Source organism: Crinia signifera, chromosome 8 (genome assembly GCF_055691185.1).
Source record: "Crinia signifera chromosome 8, ASM5569118v1, whole genome shotgun sequence".
Classification (NCBI taxonomy): Eukaryota; Metazoa; Chordata; class Amphibia; order Anura; family Myobatrachidae; genus Crinia; species Crinia signifera.
Window position 1 is genome coordinate 131,297,826 of NC_139224.1, and position 22,508 is coordinate 131,320,333.

Here is a 22,508-nt window from a genome sequence, read left to right on the forward strand (position 1 = left end):
AGGTTGAGAAGGACCAGTGCCATAGACAATCTGGATGGTGGTGATAGTCTACAGATCTCCGTGTCACTAATTGTTCCTGGCATTTATCACCTTGGGCCAGATGTATCAAGCTTCAAAAAGTGATAACATGGGGAGTGATAAACAACCAGCCAATCAGCTTCTAACTGCCATGTTACAGGCTGGGTTTGAAACATGACAGGTAGGAGCTGATTGGCTGTTTGTTCATCTTTGCTTCCTTGCATCTATCACAGTGTATTACATATAGCTCTGCCATTGCTTGCCCAATCGTAGGAGTGGACTTGTCTCTGTAAGATCTGCTGGAATAATTTGTGCTGCTGTGAGCATTCTCATATGGTATTGTTCTATCCTTACTAATTTCACAATTAAGAACTCATAGGCATACAGGAAAGAGACTAAAACTTGTCTCAGACTCAAGTCCAACGTACTGTAAAAATAAAATATTGTAGGCTCAAAATATATTTTTGTAACAAATAAAAAATAAGTCAAAACAGATTTGAGTTTATTTGATTTCTCGCATAGACCTAATGTATGTACAAAAAGAAGAAAGACTGGTTTGTTTTGTTTACAGCTGCTATATCTCCTAGTAACTGTACAGAGAAGCATAAGTATGAAATCCCGACAGTCAAAATCCCGAATGGGTCAAAATATTGACAAGGACAAAATCCCGACATTCAAAATCCCAACAGGGTCAAAATCCCAACAGTGAAACAGTCTACATGACTTTCGGTGGACAGGTGCGAAGTCAACATGGGTTTTTTTCACTGTTTTTTACCCGAATGTCGACACAGTCGACATGGACACAGTTGCAAGTGAACCGCAGCCCCTCGGGCACGGTGCCTCGCTGCGCTCGGCACACTATTTTATTCTCCCACCACGCCCTAGTGGATGGTAGGGCATGAAATACCGCCTGTCGGCACATGTCGGTTCAAAAAACAGTGAAAAAACCCATGTCGACCTCGCACCTTTCGACTGAAAGTCATGTAGACTTCACCTGTACATTGTATATGTCGGGATTTTGACCCTGTTGGGATTTTGACCATGTCGGGATTTTAAATGTCGGGATTTTGTCCTTGTCTGGATTTTGTCCTTGTCGGTATTTTGACCCATTCGGGATTTTGACTGTCTGGATTTTGACTGCATCCCTCACTCCCATGTATGGCTATTGTATTATAGTAATGCAGAGCCGTAACTAGGGTGGAGCGAAATGTGCCTTGCACATAGCACTGCAGGGTAGGGGACTCTTGTTGACACGTCCCAATTATCTATTTGAATTACTTTCACTTATAGTTTTCCTCCTCTGAAGCCCGACATCTCCTGACTGCCCGTTTCCTCCCCCTCCCCTTCTTTCACTAATACCTTTAATGACATTTATAAACTTAACTCGAGAGCTCTTTGTTATTCAGTCACATTTTCCTTTATTACTTTTCAAAATGCTCAATGAGTAGGGTGTTTTACTGGAATGTAACAGGTTATGAGTTTTTAACCTGGGTATGATAAAAGAGGATGTGTGGCCAAGTACATTTTCTTGTAGCATTCTATAAATATAATGTGGGAAGGGGCATCGTAGAATGGGCTTTCTCTGGGATCATAATTGCCTGTTACCCATAAGGGCATGCACTCTATGTCCCTATTTAAAAAAAAAAAAAGGATTGGAGAGGGTGACAATTCTCTTTCTGGCAGAGGCCACTTAAAGGCTAGTTACCACTCTGTGGTCACCTTAGCCTTTAATAACTGAACATTTCAGCACCCTCTACCACACAAATTTACTAAAGGTTCTAAATATGAAAAGAAGTGATGTTGCCAATCATATTCTGTCAAATCATTTTTTAGCAGAAATGATAGACAGAATCTGAAAAATTATAGCAACTGTGTCTACAACATTTAAATTTAGAGGCGGGAAGTAATGTAGTCCGAGATCGCTGGGCGTGAGGGATGCTGACGTTTTTTTAAAGGGGCATGGTTTTGGCCGGTGATCTCGGACTGCATTACATCCCACCTTGCATGACTTCAATTTTGTACAAGGCTGCCAAAAAGATTATGAAATTAAATAAAAAAGTTGTATGAATCGGCACTACAGAGTTTTATAACTGGGGATGTAATGTCATTGGTTTATTCAAAATCCTGGAACAAGGCTAACATTGTAGGGTGCCAGATGACTCCCCGACAGTCAGGAGTCTGACGATCGTTTCTACAACATTGGAATCCAGACTGTCAGGAGCCCAACAGTCCGAATCCCGACTTACATGGGCTATTTTCCCTCCACGACCCCCATAGAGGGAGAATAGAATAGGTGCGCTCCCCCCTGTCGGGCTCCTGACAGCTGGGATTTCGATGTTAGAGACACAACCGTTAGAATCCCGACTGTAGTCATACCAGACCCAACATTGTGATATTAACCACATATATTACTTTGACATAAACTGTTTTCTCAGTGCAATTACAGTAGTTGTTTGATTTACAACATTGGGGAATCCTTCTTCGTGTCTTGATCTGCTCCAGGTTCAGATTTAGCAGAGTTTGGGTTAGGCGTCTGCACTTTCGTGTTAAGGTTCATAAGGTCAAAGGGTAAAGGCAGTAGGAAAGTGGATGGTTTTTCAGACGTCATACATTGCAGTGTGTGTAAATAACGGAGTTGCACTGCGGTAGGCGATCCGGATAAAGTTTCAGCTGCCAGTTTCAATGATTCTGACACTGTTTTCTCACACTCAGCCGCAAGTATCTGTCCCAAATGTAAAGAGAGATATTAGACTATAGAGGAACGGACAGGATTGGTGTTAATTACCTTTCATTGTCCTTACCTTAACTTTGCAAACTCTTTGTGCTTCTGCCTCTACCGCCATTGACTTCACAATCTCCTCTGGAAGTTTCACATCCTTACTGCAGGGGACAGCAGAGTTACTTTGTTAATTTAGTGTTCAAGTAAGTCATTGCCATACCTCCAACACGACGCTCTCCAGGAGGGACAGAATGCTCTATTTCTGAACTTCCCTCTTAATTTCCCTCACCTGTGGTCACACCTCCCAACATCTGGGTATCCATAATTGGGATACTCCCGAAAAAGGGGTTAGGCCTATGGAAAGGGGCGTGGCCTCATGGAATGCTGCGTCCTCTGGCCAGGCCCCATTGTCCGCCCCTTCAGGCTGGGGGGACTACCAACTGCCCCCCCCACACACACACACACATCTTCAAAAACCAGGTCGTTCCTGCGAAAAGCGGGACAGTTGGGAGGTATGCCTTCATGTGATACATCTTTCTTATCAATTGACCTGTTTAAAACAGGTGATGGCAATCATACATTAACAGCCTGATTTAGGTGTGCTCGGAAGGGGCCAAATTTGTCCCCATTACGATGGTGGGGGTCTTATGAATGCTTTCAGCGAGTCTCACACTCGTCAGGGCATTCACACGGAGGAGAGGGAGGGGGGCAGGCAGCGGTGGCATCAGGGGAATGCCCAGCATTTTATGGGTATACCAATAGGAATGCAGGCGGGCCAATGCCTGCTCGGGCGGCGAGGCTGACGTCACATGACGTCAGTGCCCGCCCCCTTTTGGGCAGATAGTGGCTGTAATAAAAGTCAGTTCAGACTGACTTTTATTGCCGAATGCAGGATAAATCATTCGATGGTGAGTGACCATCGAATGAATACTCCTGCTAGCGGCCGCAAGCGGAGCATGCGAGCCGTACTGGCTGGACAAGCAATCTCTTGGATGCCGGGCAGGCTTGGCTGGGAGCAGATGCGATATATCACATGCAAAAGGACCGCATGCGATCCTGCAGCTGGAAATGTCCTGGACAGCTCAAGGGGGGATCGCAGGCTAATTCTCCAAGGAGCTAGAAGAGACTATTTGATCCTATTGATTTTCTCTTGTTGGTTTTCATTTCATACCTACATTTCTGTTCTTTCCACTTTGATCCCCCAGTGACAAGTCGCAGCATCAAGCGCTACCTGTAAAAAAGGTAACCAACAGTTGTATCACAGGTAAATGTATCACTAATGTTTGCCAGATATTTAGGAATGGCTTATGGGCCAATTTAGACCTGATCGCAGGACATATATGGGCAAGACCATGTGCGTGGCAGGTGGGGCTGATGTAACATGTGCAGAGAGAGTTAGATTTGGTGGAGTTTTTTTTTGTTTCTGTGCAGGGTAAATACTGGCTGCTTTATTTTTACACTGCAATTTGGATTTCAGTTTCAACACACCCCACCCAAATCTAACTCTCTCTGCACAGGTTACATACTGTATGCCCCACCTACAGTGCAGCATGGTTTTGTCCATTTGAGAAAAATGCACTGGCTCTTCTAAGAAAAAGTGGATAGACGGTGTCTAGTGATCTAGTCAGACAGTCAGTACCTTCACCCCATACTGTATGTTCAACATGGTTGAAAGGTCAACTTGGTCAAAAGGTGGTCAGGTAAAAAGTTCATAGGTGCAAATGGTCGACCGCTTCAAAAGGTCAGCCTGATAATGCTCAACACAAATGTTGTTCTTTTTTTTTGTTGAATTTTTATCTTTTGCTTAATTTACCATCTACAGTACGTGGACTATGACTGCTAATAGTAACCTGTGCCAAGAGCAGAGGTACCAGAGCAGGGCACATTGCCCAAGGCACAGTGACCAAAGCGTGCCCACAAGGGTCTACATTTTCACTCATAATGGTCGGACATTGTGAAAAGGACGAAAAAAAGTGACCATTTTCATTGTGACCTTTTAACCCTTTGAACTTTTGTAACTCTCGGCCTTAAACACAGTCGATTTTCTGGTCACCCGGCAGAAACAATGGGCCTTATTCTAGTTCACTCTTTCTGACAAAATCCTTCTTAGATGGACAAAACCATGTGCACTACAGGGGGCAGATGTACAATGTGCAGAGAGAATTAGATTTGGGTGAGGTATTTTGTTTCTGTGCAGGGTAAATACTGGCTGCTTTATTTTTACATTGCAATATAGATCTCACTTTGAAGTAAAACCCCACCCAAATCTAATTCTCTCTGCACAAGTAATATCTACCCCACCTGCAGTGCACATGGTTTTGTCCATCTAAGAAGGAATTTGTCAGAAAGAGTGAACTAGAATAAGGCCCAATGTGTATCACCAACTTTCCCATTTTAAAAATACACAAGTGACCTGGAAAACATGAACTGTGTGGGTTTCTAGAGACCAAGTTTGATAACCTTTGTTTTACAGTCACCATAAATACTCTTGTGTTCAGTGACATTAACATACAGGGCCTTATTCTAGTTCACTCTTAGAGTTTCCTTCTTAGCTGGACAAAACCATGTGCTCTGCAGGTGGGGCAGATGTAACATGTGCAGAGAGAATTAGATTTGGGTGGGGGTTTTCTTCAAAGTGAGATCTATATTGCAGTGTAAAAATAAAGCAGTCAGTATCAAAGCAGTGAAATACAATACTGTATATGATAAACGTTCTCTGTCATTTCTTATTGTAATCCCAACCTTCACTTCTTCCCCGATGCTCTTTCTTTCCAGCAATATATCTAAGAACGCTCTGTGGGCCAGGATGCGCTTTGTTGTACTCTGGACCAGTAGCTGCAGCGCACTGGATATATTGCTCACGCTGGTCAAAAACAGAGAAGCATTTTCTAGGCGATAGTAACAAACTGCATCAACCTCCAGGGTAACTAGGTCTTTGGTCACAATCTATCAAAAGAAAGGAGAGGAAGTACAGTATAACGCAGGTAATGGTGAGTCAGGTAAAAGTGGCTACATGCAGGGTCATCTTAACATATGGGCACACTGGGGCAGCTGCCCAAGGCCTCACAAGTCTAGGAGCCTTTGAACAGTGGTAAGAAGGGCTGCATGGCATCTGCCAAACACTAATGCTGTTTCAGACCCCAAAACTGGCTTTGACCAGGTATTTTAAAACGTTTCTAAAAACGGGTCTGCCAGCTAATACCCCTTTCACACTGCATGTCTTTAAATGGTATTTCAGTGCCGTTTTTGTTCCTTCACAACACTGAACCCGTTTTAACCCATAGAAAACAGTGGATTAAAAAAACGGGTCTGAAACGAGTAGGACCCTGCTTTATTACCATTTAGAAATACCAGTTCAATAGAACCGGTAAATTCACTCTGAACCTTTCAGACTGCACAAATTACTGTTTTAAAACGGTAAAAAAATTGCAAAATGACGGGTAAAAAGTGAGGTCTGAAAGGGGCATAAATGGATGTCAGCATGCTGGTGAAGAAACACGTGAGGAAATGGCACGGAAGTGCAGGAGATGTAAGCTATCAGTTTTTATTTATGTATTCCCATGAGTGGGCAGGTAGGAGGCCCATTGCACAATGGTTTTAAGAAGGGCCTGCCTACATTGATACGCGGTGCACATATTAGATCCATCAATATGTCTAGCACAGGCCGATATGACTAGTAATGTATATAAATTAGCATTAATGAGAATGTTTCTTCACATTACCCTTTGTAAGATACATATCAGTGAACAGTATAGTTACCTGGTGAAAAGGAATCTCAAAGGTCTTAATGCGGAAGTCCACTTTGTGACATTTGTCCAAACAGGGAAGATAAAAGAAGAGTCCTGTGTACAGATAAGGAAATAACTATCCATACTGTGTTCTGAGTTTGGTAATAGTTTATCAGATATACACTGTAAATCCATTGACCCATTATTGCATACATCAATACAATCTCTAATAGTTCTATATCGGGCATTTAGGACTTGGGACATCACTGAAAATAACAAAAATGTGCCTTTCTATACAGTGAATATAAACTGAGAGACTGCTAGTGACATGTAACATGAAACAACACAGGATTATCAGCAGATTGCTTCATCTCACCCTCCTAACCCCTCCTTTTAAGTTCCTAACCCTAACCATCCCTGTCCTTGGCCTAAATCTAACCCCCACGCAGCCTAACCCTAAGTCCCTTCTTCAGTGCCTAAACCTAATCTCTTCCCCACAACTTACCTCCCTGGCCTAGCACTAACCTGCCCCACATACTTACATTAGGGAGCCGGCATCCTCATCGATGTCAGGATATTGGCACCAGTCTTGTGACTGCCAGCATCCTATCCTACCTAGATGTTAACCGCTTCCTGTTGCGGTGGCAAGTGTGTACGCACAATGGCCCTTATTCAGATCTGAACGCAGTACATATTTGTTCTCAAAATGGGCAAAACCATGTGCACTGCAGGTGGGTAGATGTAACATGGGTACTTGTGTATTTTGGCGGCGCCCCCGATGTCCGTCGTACGACGAACAGATCGCATGCCATGCACCCGATGGCATACGATACGATGCGATGCGACGCGATTTTGAGCCCCTATACGACCAAAAATCGTATAAGCACCCTAAAGGGTGCTTTTGAGCACCCAAATGGGTGCTTACAATGTTAAATGCACCCCCACGCCACCCCCCACTATAAACGTGAACCCGAAGCGTGGCGAGCGCAGCGAGCGCGCGAGGGGCGGTGGTACGCGTCCTACGACCTTTTCATACCCCCACTATCCACGTCGGCGTGGAGTTGAGAATAGAATAGTGTGGCGAGCCACCGAGCCCGAAGCGTGGCGAGCGGACGCGGATACCTTCACAGGTAAACGCGTCCCTTCGCGGGCTTCACAGGTATCCGCGTCCCCTCGCGGGGCTCGCTACGCTCGCCACGCTTCGGGCTCGGTGCGCTCGCCACACTATTCTATTCTCAACTCCACGCCGACGTGGATAGTGGGGGTATGAAAAGGTCGTAGGACGCGTACCGCCGCCCCTCACGGGCTCGCTGCGCTCGCCACGCTTCGGGTTCATGTTTATAGTGGGGGGGTGGCGTGGGGGTGCATTTAACATTGTAAGCACCCATTTGGGTGCTTAACATTGTATAAGCACCCATTAGGGTGCTTATACAATGTTTAATCGCATCGCATCGTATGGCATTGTATGCCATGTACAATGGCATACAATTTCAAAATTGTATGCCATCGTGCACTATCGTACGATATCGCGTCGCATCGCATACCATCGTATGCGTTATGGTATGCGATGCGATGGGCGCCGCCAAAATACACAAGTACCGTAACATGTATAGAGAGAGTTAGATTTGTGTGAGTTATTTTGTTTCTGTGCAGGGTAAATACTGGCTGTATTATTTTTACACTGCAGTTCAGATTTCAGTTTCAACACCCCCCAGCCAAATTTAACTCTCTCTGCACATGTTACATCTGCCCCACCTGCAGTGCCCCACCATTTTGAGGACAAACCTGTACTGCGATCAGATCTGAATAAGGGCCAATATTGTCCGCCTGCATCCGATATTGTTAACTGCACCGGCCGGGTCGGGTAGTGTGTTTGGGGCTTTAGTAGATCACTGGCTTCCAGTGACTTACTACTATGGACTATATTGTCAATGATCCTATCAGGCTCTGAATAATGAGTGAGCAGCTCCTGGTCAGTCCACCCAGACAAGCCCAGGCAATCTCTGTGGCCACAAAGTACTGAGTTAAACATTGGTGGTCCATTCTATTCAATAGAGATAACTGGTCTTTATTACCAGGTCCTCTGGCCCGTCCTGGCAGAAGACGTCCCAGACGAAATATAACAGCACGCTCATATTCACGAACAATCTGAAATACCAAAGAAACATTTAAAAATAAGGATGAAAGTGCATCTTCCTAAACCCTTTGTGTATGCTATAGTCCCTGTTTAATCTGGGTGCAGGGTGCACAGCACACAAATCCATGAATCTCAGGACTCGCCTCCAATGCTAAACAAACACAAGTGGTCACTGAGGGAAGACACTGAACGCAATTATACAGCAGTGCATGTATCCTCCCGGTGAACACACACAGCCTAGCGAACAGGCCTGAATCAGGCCCTTAGTGACAAGCAATAACAAAACAAAGTATGAGCGCTAGGGGCTGGTTGTGGTGTGCCGTGTACAGAGGCTGCCCTGTGGTTGAGGGGTGCCGCCCTCAATACAAACAAGGAAAAAATACCACTAGGCGCCTTATGTACACTCAAGAGAACATTTAATAACAATTTAATAAATCACAATAAATCACAATAAATTCAATTCAGAATCTGAATTGAAAAAGCCGCCCTGAGCGCGGCGAAACATGTGTTTGAGGACTCTAATATATACCCACTACTGAGGATTGAGGACTGGAGAGACGTATCAATACTCAGCAAATTGTTAAAACGTCCCATTCCCACCTTGGCAACATCGGCAGAGTGGCCACACAGCCCGGCCATTATCCCGGATACCGGAGAGGACGCAGCAGCTGTGATCAGCTTAATCTAACACCTGCTTCCCTTCCGCAATACAGCAATCTGGCGTGCAGTAAGCGGGCGCCGCGAGGTGTCATCGGACCCCGCACAACATACAGGAGGCGCCCTGCTGGGCAGTGTCATAAAGCCACGGACCAAAATCAACTGCGGGAAGCAGTAAGTACCGCATCTGTGACTGTTATTCTTTCCCCAGACCTGGGACGCTATACATAAAAACAGCTGAGCACTTCAGTTACCTCACTGGGGGTTTCAAAAGTGGAATACAAATAATCCCAATGTGATGCTATACCATCTGATTGCGCACTGATGGGACATTCTCCCTATACCAGGGTTTAACAGCAAGTTACTTTGTTTGCTACAAAATCAATTAATTTGTTGCACTTTTGGGATTATATATCCCTGATTTTTAGGTTTAATCTGCATGCATGCAATTAATTGTTTTTATTGTGATTTATTAAATTGTTATTAAATGTTCTCTTGAGTGTACATAAGGCGCCTAGTGGTATTTTTTCCTTGCCTTAGTGACAAGCGTGAGATAGGATACCACCTTTGCAAAAAAATGGTTTGCGAAATCTCATCTCTGCTGGATACACCATGATCCACTGTAAGTAATATTATTAAAAATGAGAACTGTTTAGGACGAAACAGAGGACCATGTAAAATCATGCTCTGCCGATTCCATAGCTGAAGAGTCCTGCAATCCCACAAGCAGTAATATAAGCACAAAAACTGTACAGTGGGAGCTAAAATGAATGGAGTTTCCAAGGCCGAGCGGCTGCATGCAAGCCTCACATCATCCCATGCCAAGCGTCGGATGGAGTTGTGTAACACGCACCGACACTGCAATGTGGAGCAGTGGAACGTGTTCTCTGCAGTGACGAATCACGCTTTTCTGTTAGGCAGTCAGACGGGTGAGTCTGGGTTTGGCAGACGGCTTGACTGCAATATACCAACTGTGACGTTTGGTGGAGGAGGGATAATAATATGGGCCCTTATTCTGGTTGGTGCGGTAATATCCACGTGCGTTCGTGCCGCCGATGTTTTGTGTCTGCGCATGTGCAAAAACGGGCGTCTCTGCGCATGTGCGAGCGGGACGCACGGCCAAATTCCGCATGAAATGTGAACACTACGAACAGGGGGTGGAGAGGGGTGTGAAGGGCTGTTTGGGCTTATTACCATATGTTTACACCCCGCGTTTCATGGGCGTTCCCATGAAAACGTTGGGCGTACGTATGGTAATGCGGCCGTGACGCACGTGTAGGGGGTGGACATATGACATTGCCGGATGTCAGCTGCCCGCCCAGATCCCTGCTTTTGCACGGAAAAATGCCCGTGTGGTCTCAGGTTGCGGGAGCTGCCTAGCCACTCGGTCCTGCATTCGATGGTCTGCGACCATCGAATGATGGGGGAGGTTCCCTGAGATGGAGGAGGTGTATTCATGAGAAATACACGTGCGGTCCGTTCGGACAGCTTCTTACTGCGTTCGGACGGAGTTGGCGAACCGGATGGAAGGCGGGGTTTAGGACGCACGGTCCTGGCCGCATATTCAGATCCGGCCGCACTGATCAGAATAAGGGCCATGGTGCTGTTTCAGGGTTTGGGCTAGACCCCTTATCACCAGTGAAGGGCAATCCTAAGGCCCATACACACTAGGCAATTTTAGCTCAGTTTTAAGGTTCTGAGCTACTCTGTGCTCAAACTCTGCGAGTGTGCATGGCTGGGCGATGAGCAGTGAGTACTAATCCATGCTCCCACAGCGTGATCACAGCTAATTGGGTACCCGTCTGTATGTTATCATGTTGCTTTGTTTACCATCATTAGTATTTTATGTTACCTTATCAATAAATAATAATAAACCTATCTCATGCTATGAAAAGATCAAATTTGGACTTATCACATTAATGTGATATTTGTCCTTGGTCCATTAATCTATAAAAGCATTACTTAATGGAAATAGCAGGGAGAAATTCTTACCTTGACACAGAACCAGATGGAGAGTGGGAAGGTAAGGATGACCATCAGCAGACAGCAGGCAATGAGCAGTACCTCGCACACTTGAAGACCTGCAGCCTTCACAACTGAGAACATGAACATTTGCAGATATGAGGCATAGGCATACAGTAACTATGGAGACATACATTATACAGTGGTACAATACAATACATGCTCTGTTACATAGTTAAAGAAACGAATCACCTAATTAAGAGATGGAAGTAAACCCAGTGGCGTAACAATAGCCACACAGTCCCCGCGGTGGTGGGGAGGCGCTGTGTAGGTGTGAGCGCCGGAGGTCTCCGGGGCTATTGTAATGCCGCTGACGCCTGCCAGGAGCTCACCTGCCACGTCTGTGGCCGGAGCTCGGGGCCTACAGAAGATTTGTCTGCGGTCGCGGCTCCCCTGTCCCCTCCTGGCTTCTGCTTCTAATCTAAATGGACTATCACAAAATATCCACCCCCATACAGCAGAAAACTGTCTGCTGTATGGGGTGGACATTTTGTGATGGTCCGTTTTCATTAGACACCGTCACGCTGGAGCCAGGAGCAGACAAGGGAGCCGGGACCACAGACAAGGTGCCTGGTTGGGGGAGGGGGGGGGGGTAACTTTACTGTGCGGAGGGGTTAACTGTAGGGGGGGGGCTGCTAAAATTTAGGTGGGGGGGCGCAAACATTTAAGATACGCCACTGAATAAACCCTATGGTTTACATACATCTCTGATGTTTACCATAGTTGCCTAACCTTCTGCATCCTGCAGGAGGCTACCTTTACAGTCATAAATCTCCTTCTGCGCTGCATTATATGTCTAATCTCCCAGTTTCTTCAGATTCAAAGGCAGTAGTTTGCCAAAGGCAGTAATTTGCTGTAATCACTGTTATTTACTGTAGCTGAACAGGAGCACCTGCTGATGGCTCTCATTATCCCCCTTTGTCGGAACCCCTGACAGGAAAGAAAGACAGAAGCACATAATCACACAGGGTCTTCTTAATTGTACTGGTGTGCACTCATCCATAGTTTGCTTCTGCATCTAGTGAGTGACTAAGGATAAGAATTTTTTATACCTGTAGTAATCTTTCTTTAGTTAAACTCATTTACATGCAAGTTTGTATTGCGAGTTTGCCTGAATTATGCACAGATCAGAGCCACGTTTTTATAGGTGGACATGGACACCGTACCGCATCCTCTCGCATGGCTTCCTGCACTAGGCACACTATTATATTCCTCTACACATCTACTGGCATGGTGAAGAATGAAAAAGTTTTTTTTTTTAAGAAAAAAATGTAAAAAAAGTCAACCTTTTTCACGTTGACCTTTTGTTTGTGTCAACCTTTTGAACACGTTCACCCTTTTCTGGTAAATCTTTTGAATGTCAACCTAGACACTGTTGACCTATTGACTACATCCCTTGTAGGGTACAAACAGACTACATTTTATGTTTCCTTCAATAACATGTAAGCTTGGATTTTCAATATAACAATACCAAAGACCAAACACGCATTGAGATTGCAGATGTGCTCATGTAAAGTGCTCTAATAAAAAAAATACGAGACCATAAACATAAAAAACGAATAGCTCATTAGCATCCTTTTTTCATATTTCCATCCTAATTTAGTGTCTATAAAAACACTGCTTTGGAAATTTAGTTTTAATTAGGAAAATGTGTGAGACATTTAAATACAGACAGTACTTTAGATATGAATTTGAATATTTGAGCCCAGACAATTGGTTGTGTACTTTAAAGCAGCGGTACTGAACATGCAACCCTCCAGCTGCTCTGGAACTACATATCCCAGCATACCATGTAACAGCTATTACAGCATACTGGGCAGAGGAACTTTAAGAGAGGAGGAGGTGCGTATGCAGCCTTCTCCGTTTGGCCCCCTCCTCTCTCCCATCTGCAGTGCCGCACTAGTGCACAGTGCAGTAGAGTCTAAGCTCTAGAGAGCTCAAACTCTACTGCGCATGCACAGAACTCCGAAAAATGGTGCCTTAGCCATGTTTTGGGTGATTCCGGCAGCACTGCTGCCTTCATCGTGGGACTCCAGAGGGGTATAAAAAAAATGGGTGCAATGTATCCCCTGGGACAGTATGCACCTATCACATTGCACCCATTACCATTATAAATACGCCACTGATGCTGGGATATGTTGTTCCGCTGCAGTTGGAGCATCCCAAGCTGAACTTCCCTGCTGTAAACGTTTCCTCTGTTTTTCCAATGCCATTGACAAAAGCCAGCACAAGAATGTTAAACATAAGTTCTGTTATTGCAAATTCCATGCAGTGTGCATTGTCTATATATATAACACAAGGTATACCTAGCTATATATAAAGTAAAGGTGGCCAAACATCTACCGATCGATTGTCAGATTGGGCTGTTTGGAACAAAATCCTGGTAATGGATGAGAGCAAATGACAGTTGACCATTTGCTTTGAAATGCTGGAAAACTACCAAAAACTGTCAATCAGATATTACAAGGTGTTGGTTCCAACCGGCCAATCTGACAATCGATCTTTAGATGTTTGGCCACCTTAATATTACAAATCATCAGATGTAGTAACCATAGACCTGATTCAGAGATGTACCCTAATGTACACCTGTGATCTAGTACACAGCAGACATATGCGGATGACACAGATGGCTGGATTTGTATTGAGACATAACTGCATCCAAAACAAAATGGCAGTCATGGATCCTTTCATAGTGAACTCCCTTAATAACCCTATTATAGCGCAGAATGACCATGGAGGTGCTGATGTTTTGTGTGTAGAAGTTTGTAGGTTGAGACACATAAAATTGGTTAAGAAATGTCTTCGTTCTTGCCGCCACTCCCCGTTACCTACCCCAAATGGTCCCTGACTGTCAAAAACTTTGGAAGTAAATCCTAACTGCGAGTCACAATACTTATGTAGCATGGCACATATGCATTTTGACTGTGATGCATGACCAGTCAGACAATAATTGCTCAATAATTTCCATGCCCTGCTGGTATGTGGGCAGTTAGATTATGATAACACTGGGGGCGAAATGTAATGGGAGGCGATTTTTTTTTTTTTGCGTTTTTTTCCGCAAAATATGCCGTTTTCGGGCATTTCCCGAAAACGAACCATATCACACTTTTTTGCCTCAAATTCGCATCTCATTACATATGCGAATTTGTGTCAAAAAACGCGATTTTTTAAAGGTGCGATTTGGTGCGATTTTTTTCTGACGAAAAAAAAAAACACCCTATTACATTTCGCCCTGGGTGTTTCTTCCCAGTGACACACAACTGTCTGAGGAAAACTAAACGTTTTTGTTATTAAGTCCTTACCTTCATTTCTCTGTTCATTCTCCAGAAGTGCCATAATTTCTGTCTCCTCATCTGAAGTCACCACACCATCCACATCAACCACAGCAGAAATTTTGACATCGTTCTTGCTGGGTTCCCTTGGTCTCCCACTTCTGGATCTTCCAGAACCTTGGTTCCCTCTCTTTTCCCTCTTAGAACCCTGACCAGTGGAGTCCCTCTGTTTCTGAGGAGGCTCTCGAGAAGAGCTGCGAGATCTCTTTTCCGTCATCGTTGTGATGAACAGTGAGGGGGCAGAGCAGTGTACTTATGTGGTTCCAGCAGGTGGGACGTGTCAGGGAGAAGAGACAGTGGTGTGATTCAAATTAAATCAGTGTAAATACCTTCCAGCCTCTTGTCTTCACAAAATATCTTCTTGGAATGTTGATTCATCAATACTAATTACTAGGCAGCTTTTTACTGGAAGTGAGGAAACATATTGTGCACACTTTGGGCCTGATTCGGTCCCCTGTGCATGCCCACAAAAAAGGTGGGAACACCTAGAAAAATGCTGAGCGTCCCGATGGAAAGACTGACTTTTATTTGCGCATGGGGAAAAAACATTCTATGGTCGGCGACCATTGAATGATTTTTTTCGCAGGTACATCTGCATGCAAATGAAGGTGTAAGTGTACACACCCATTCGCATGCCAGCGCGGACATTCACGCGACGGCGGGCGTTTGCTCGCCCAGTGAGCGGTGTTTGCCTGCTCCCTAAGCAGCGAATGTATGTTGCTTAGCGACCAGACCTGAATCAGGCCCTTTATATATTATGTTAAAGTATAGTATATTTCTAAACCATTGAATTGAAAACATCAGCCATACAGTTTGCATTTTAATTGTCAAACGGTGGGCCTAATTCAGCACAGATCGATAATCAGAGATTTTGCAATCCGTTCGATTAGCGCATGAGCTGCAGCAATTAGTTAATGGAAATCTGTTTACATAGAAGTCACAGAGCAGTACCAGTCTGATTAACAGGAAGCCAGCTTTTACGAGTGGAGAAATGTAGTTTTTTGGGTGTGTTTGTGTACTCGGGCTTGCCCGGACATTTCTCAGGCGGGTCTTTGACCTCAGCGATGACCACTTCCAGCCTATTTCTTAGCCCTACACTGGCACAGGTGGAAAACAGCTTTGCAAGGTGCGGTTTTTCTTTCTATCTAGGCAGCGAATATTTGATTGCAGACAACTGCTTTTTCTATAAGGCGTCTAATGCATTATTGTGATGAACCTTTTCTTTCAACTTAAACCTTGATTACCCCTAGCAGTAAATCACACGGACACATGACCTGAAATAACTCACACGGACACGTGACCTGAAATAACGACACGGACAACCACTGCATAAGTTTAAAAAGGTAAAGGGTATTTATTGTGGTATGACCCTATTGAAAGGGATGGCCTAGAGAGCGCTTGGAGACCAGCCAGTCATAAACGTTAGCAATGGCGGCGACTACAACGCCCCAACTTGTAACTAGGGCGAGGACCGCCCCCATTGAATTCAAAGCCAGCCTGCGCTGTGACTGTCTTGCCACCCCTCCTAGGGCCTAATGAGGACAGTTCTAAAAGTGTCCTGCGTCCCCCCTCGGGGGCAGAACTCCCCAGCCTTCCTGGCAGAGGGTGGCAATACCTCACAGTGACCACCTGTACTTCAAACTGGACTGCTGATCGAGAGCGCCCTCCCGCCAATTAATATTAAAATTGATGAGAGCCAAATTTGGGTGACGGCCGAAAGGCCATGTGGTAGGTTAGCACAAGGGAGGGAGGGTGGGAATCCAGACTCAAGAGGAAGATGTATCACCTGACTACCTCTTATATACCTCCACCTAAGCTACCACCCCTTCTACACCTGATTGGCTACCCCATCTACACTGCACTTCTATGGGTAAGTGACACTCTGATTTCTATCTTTTTCATACCATCCCAAACTGCACCGACTCTTATATTCCCTCATGCCTAGGCAGCCCTCGCTCTCTCTAACTAGCGATCCACGCTGAAGTAGGCCCTTTCCATGCCGATACCTGATTGGACAACAACAGTCATATGATTAACTTTTTTTTGTTTTTAAATAAGTATAACTTCAGTGACATTTATTGGTAGTACTGTTTTTCTGATAAAATAGGTTCACAAAGCCCGAGTCTAGGGATGGAGCTATTTCAAATAAAATAGAATTGACCTATAGATAGAAATATGTCTGTGGAATCTCCTACATGTGGGTATATACACATAGCCCTGAGGAAGAGACACATAGTCTCGAAACATGTCGACTCAGATCTAAGTGTGCAGTGACTGGAGGACCAAAACCCGGATCAGAGAATTAAGGAGAAAGAAACCTTTATGTGCTTAAGAATAACCTATTACATCGTGAGTACGGGTGCGTGTAACCCAGTAGAAAGATACTGAGATATATGTGTATCACCACTGATTATAGTGAGTTTGGTACGCTGAAAATTCACTAGGAAAAGTGATCAGGAATACCTGTGTGAATTTTTGGGGAAGAAGATTTAACCCATTACTTATCTTTTTCCACATATTTACAAAAAAACCCTGTGGAAGAACAAAAGAGAAAAAGAAGGAAAAAAGAAAAAAACAGAAGATACCATCACCCGAAGAAACCCTGATACTGAGGGAAGTATTATATATATTTTTCCCTATCCCTATCTGTGCCCATATTAAGAGCGCCTAGTTTTTGAATTCAATCCAAACATAAAGTGTCTACGTTCAGAGGGGAATTTGTGGGTAAGACCCCTAGGAATTCAGAAGGGCGAACTTTACAGTCCAGCGCCGCGTTAACCTTCACTCCAACCTTTTGTCCATATACACATAGCAATAATTCATAAACTATACAAAAACTGCAATTTCTACGTAATGTTATTAAAAAAATAATTCAGAAATAGATTCGTGAGTCACCATTGGGTGTAAGATTTACTGTAAATTAAGGGACTGAATAAAGACAATCATTTAATTAAGTACAACTACTGAAATTAAAGTATCGTATGTTGTTTCATTCTTTGGATTTGCCTTTATACAGCGTGGTACAGTTAATTAAAAGCTAATGTCACAAGCACAGTTATTTAGCATCCTTCCAGTTCCTGGGTAATTGTCAGAAACAAAGCAGTACAAGTTATATAGTGAATTAAATAAACAGACAGAACTAGTAGATAAATAATGATGTTGTTGTATTTGTCTCTGATTGTGATGGTGCTCCATTGCAGTCCCTTATTAAACACAGAAATTAAATAGCCTGCAGATCCCAGGAGACTAGTTGAATCGTCACTATGAATCTGCTGAGCTTGCACAGTTCCTCCAGTCCTCATTAGCACTAGCAGTGAAAATGTTGTTTTATGTAGGAAGAACATGTTGGAGGAGTGCTTGGTAAGAGATTCCAGTGAAATTGAACACATGCCCCCTCTTCTTTGGAAACAGAATATAAACAAAACTCTTTAATGATATGTATATATATATATATATATATATATATATCAGGGTTGCCGACCCTCCCGGAATTACCGGGAGGATCCCGAAAGTCGGGTCCTCCTCCCGGCCCCCCGGAAAGGTGGGCAACCCTCCCGGATTCCGGGGGACCCCCACTACACCCCCCACCGCCCCCCCCCTCCCGGAGAGGAGACAGAAAAAGTCGGCAACCCTGATATATATATACAGTTCAAACAGGACCAGCACTCATAAATAGCATGTAAACGGTACCTGCCCAAGGCCTTTATTCTAGTTGACTCGGACAGATGCATATTTTCGGACGGCCACCAAGTGTTCTTAGCCCCGCCTACCGTACGGATCGCTCACACCATCCGAATGCGGTAAGACGCCGAGCGTTCGACCACGAGTGGATGTTTCATATGAACAACTCCATCTGTGGGAACCTCCCCCATCCTCCAATGGTCGCCGACCATCAAATGATGGACCGAGCGGTCAGACAGCTCTGAGTGCTCCAGACCACTCGTCATTTCTCCGTGCGAAAGCAGGGATATGGGTGGGCAGCTAACATCTGGCTATGTCAGCTGTCCGCCCCCCACACCTGCGTCACGGCCGGATTACCATACGTACGTCCAGCGTTTTCATGGGAACGCCCATGAAACGTGGGGCATACGCATATGGTAATGAGCCCAAACAGCCCTTCACACCCCTCTCCACCCCCTGCTCGGATTGTTCCGACCGATCGTTTTCTGTACGGAATTCACGCTGTATTCATACGTGCGCAGCGTTTGCACATGCGCAGATACGCCTCTGCACATGCGCATACACAATACATTGGCCGTCCGACCGAACACGCAGCCGTCCGACTCAATCAAAAGTGGCATCCCCACATGGGCCCTTATTCTAATTGATAGCTATTTAAAAATCAGCATCACTCCAGGACTCCATATTTCAACCAAAGTGAATTTTAACCTGTCTGTGGCTCGAAACGCCGTAGACATTTTAACATTCACTTTAGTTGAAATTTATTATGGAGTCCTGGAGTGACGCTAATTTTTTAATACCTCTCTCTCTCTCTCTCTCTATATATATATATATAATGTCCAATGGGGTAGCACTTACAGTAGATCAATCAAAAGAAGAGTGCCATCCTAGGTTACCCCAGCCAGGGATCTGGAATACAGCAGACAGGCGGAGGCACTCCCAAATAGCATGTGTAATCAAGCTGTTGTGTTACATTATGTGGGAGTACCTCCATCTGTCTTAAGCCCTGTACACATGCATCGATTTTTCCTGATTTTCGATTAGATTTTGCTTATAGAAGCAAAATCTAATCGAATCCTAAACTAAACCAAATGGTTTTTGTGTGACTTTCGATCTACATTCCATTCGATGCGCGCTCCCGTTTTCACAAAATCGAACAGAATAATCTACTGTGCAGCCAAGGAAATATCGAATTCGATCTAGTAAGTCGAATGTGTACAATGTACTATGAATGGATATCGAATTCAATATCTAATGCAAAAGTACAGATCTAATGCCAAATCAAATGGAAAGATCTAATGGAAAGATCTAATAGAAAATCGTATCTAATATCGAATCAAAAGCAAATCGATGTGTGTGTACAGGGCTTAAGATCGATAGATAGATAGATACAGGGGTGGCCAACCGGTCAAAGGTAAAGAGCCGAAAAATATCAGTTGTCAAGCCAAAGAGCCAACGTCATGCGCGCGCCAAAAAGGGGCGTGATCGGGGGAGTGGTCAGGGGCATGGTCATATGACACAAGGAGAGTGGCCACATGACAAAACTTTATGCCCCCAGTGCCAGATATGCCCACCACAGTGCCAAACATCATATGCCCCCCACAGTGCCAAACATCATATGCCCCCCACAGTGCCAAACATCATATGCCCCCCACAGTGCCAAACATCACATGCCCCCCACAGTGCCAAACATCACATGCCCCTCAAAGTGCCAAACATCACATGCCCCGCAAAGTGCCAAACATCATATACCCCCCACAGTGCCAAACATCACATGCCCCTCAAAGTGCCAAACATATGCCCCCCCACAGTGCCAAACATCATATGACCCCACAGTTAGGAAGCTGGGCCCTCCAGCACAGGTGTTGCCCACAGTGCAACACCTATGCTGGAGGGCCCAGCTTCCTAACTAAAGGGCCCACCTAGAGAGCCAGGAGGGCCCAACAAATAAATATGCCACGGGCCAAGAGGGCCCGACTAATGCGCACACAGGCCAGAAGGGCCTGAATTTGCCCACGGGCCTAGTGCCCGACACCCGGTGGTCTAGGGTGGATGGAGGGTAGGAGGCCAAAGGCCCCTACCTGGTGTTGGGAGAGGCCGCTGGGGGGAGCTTCGTCAGCTCTTTTGCTTCCCACCCCCGCTGGCCTCTCCGGGAGCCATCTTCTTTTTTCTTGCAGAAGGCGCCGGAGATCTTCTGTCTTGATCCCGGCGTCTTCTGGCCTCTTCAGAGGCGCCGGAACTCTTCTCCCCGCCGCCGTCTTCTGCGCCATCCTCCGGCGGCTTCTCGCGTCTTCAGGAGCGCTCCTGCGCTCCGCCGGCGTGGAGAAGACTTTTCGCCCTCCCGCTGGCGTCTGATGTCAGACGCCGGGGGGCAGGGCGGAAACGGCGCGGCGAGCGCTGATGGCTCGCCGCGGTCGTTTCCTATTGGCCGCCGATGCGGCGTTTTGAATTTGGCAGCCGAATTGGCGCCAAATTCAAAACCCCGCTTTGCAGACGGGAGGCTGGAGCCGCAGTTTACAGCTCGGCGAGCCGCATGCGGCTCGCGAGCCACGGGTTGGCCACCGCTGGATAGATAGATAGATAGATAGGTAGGTAGGTAGGTAGGTAGATAGATAGATAGATAGATAGATAGATAGGTAGGTAGGTAGGTAGGTAGATAGATAGATAGATAGATAGATAGATAGATAGATAGATAGATAGATAGATAGATAGATAGATAGATAGATAATACGACCGTGTATGTCAGTAGCGTAAATGCTCTTGGCTACATTTCAGCATGTGTGCTGATGTTATGGATAGATGACTAAATATATTGTGCAGCTTAAAATGATAGCAGCTGAGTTTTAGGGTTCCAGTGTCTAGGGTGACAGTCAATACATCTGCCTCATATGGCCGACATGCATTAGGTCGACAGGGGCAAAAAGATTAGGGGGTTAAAAGGGTAATAGAGAAAAGAGTCAATGGATAAGGTCAATAGGTACAAAAAATGTACAGGGTCAACAGGTCAACATTACAATGGTCAACACACATAAATCCGTTTTCTAGGTTTTTTCATATTTTTTCACCTTTTGCTTATTTCCATACTGACTAAAACTGGGAACAGTAAACTTGCCTGAAATGTGGCATGTGAAGTGAGCCCGTGAGGGAATACGTTTCACTAAGTGCATTTAGATATCATTACATTTACAAAATGACACCCAAAAACGTAAAAACTTGTATCATCCTTTTTTTTGTGTCAACTATTGATTTTTCAACTATTTGACCCTGTCAACCGATTGTACCTGTTGATCTTATGGGGCCTACACATGTAGCAATTTATGGGCATTTTCTAAGCGATCTCACCAGATCGCTTAGAAAATACCCCTATATCGCTCCGTATGTAGGGCCATGACAATATCGATGCGCGGCCCCGCGCGCCGCTATAGTCCTGCGATTAAAACGCTGGATATGAATTGATCAGGGCTAGAGTTCTCACCGGAGAACACAGGCCCTGACAGATCCCTCAGCACACATCGCTGTGTGCTGAGCGATCGTGCTGAGCATTCTGAGAAATCTAGCATCACTCAGAATGCTCAGCAAATCTCCGCGTGTGTAGGCCCCTTTACCATTTGTCTACCTATTATCATTTATTTTTTAACCCTGCCTTCAATCACTAATGAGTAGCTTGATGATGAGGGTGTTAATTGCAAATTATTATCATTTAGAAAAAATAAATCTCATGAGGGAAGCATATGACTTAATATGAAGGAGGTGCCTAGGTGGTACTTGAACTAACTTTGACCTCACAAAGGGAGCTAATACCTTCACAAGCATTCTCAGAATGTGGCTACAAATAATCCCACGCTAAAGAGGTGCTTTTTGCTATTATGCCCAGACATCACCAGGGGGCGGGCCTTGCGTCGCCAGGGGGTAGGCCTTGCCTCGCCAGGGGGCGGGCCTTGCGATATTTTGATAAGCACCCCAGATATTTTTGAGGTGCACCCCAGCAGCTTCTCACTGGCCCATCCCTGTCCATCATCTGCCAGGCTTTTGCCGCAGAAGCCTGGCAGATGATGGACAGGGCCGGGCAGCGAGAAGCTGTACAGCACATGATTATTTTGGGGTAGCACAGTGGATGGGCAGAAGCCTGGCAGATGGACAGGGCCAGGACAGCAAGAAACTGTACAGCACATGATTATTTTGGGGCACCACAGTGGATGGGCAGAAGCCTGGCA

At 45.2% G+C, this 22,508-nt stretch overlaps 1 protein-coding gene across 1 annotated transcript; it reads right to left on the reverse strand.

Annotated features, from left to right (window-relative positions):
• Positions 1 to 1,173: 1,173 nt before the first annotated feature.
• Positions 1,174 to 14,830, reverse strand: NPHS2 (NPHS2 stomatin family member, podocin). The gene is made up of 9 exons (XM_083158226.1): positions 14,584 to 14,830; positions 12,155 to 12,211; positions 11,252 to 11,355; positions 8,541 to 8,613; positions 6,497 to 6,579; positions 5,480 to 5,683; positions 3,913 to 3,968; positions 2,820 to 2,898; positions 1,174 to 2,740 (listed from the first exon to the last, which is right to left on the reverse strand). Exons 1-9 carry the CDS (start codon positions 14,828 to 14,830, stop codon positions 2,477 to 2,479), a joined length of 1,167 nt encoding a protein of 388 aa, XP_083014352.1. The 3' UTR covers positions 1,174 to 2,476.
• Between the last annotated feature and the right edge of the window lie 7,678 nt (positions 14,831 to 22,508).

Coding starts and splice junctions, on each gene's coding strand:
- NPHS2 (XM_083158226.1), bottom strand. CDS start 14,830: ATGACGGAAAAGAGATCTCGCAGCTCTTCTCGAGAGCCTCCTCAGAAA. Junction 8,614..11,251: donor CCATCTGGTTCTGTGTCAAG/GTAAGAATTTCT, acceptor TTGGTATTTCAG/ATTGTTCGTGAATATGAGCG. Junction 6,580..8,540: donor AGGACGGGCCAGAGGACCTG/GTAATAAAGACC, acceptor ATCTGTACACAG/GACTCTTCTTTTATCTTCCC.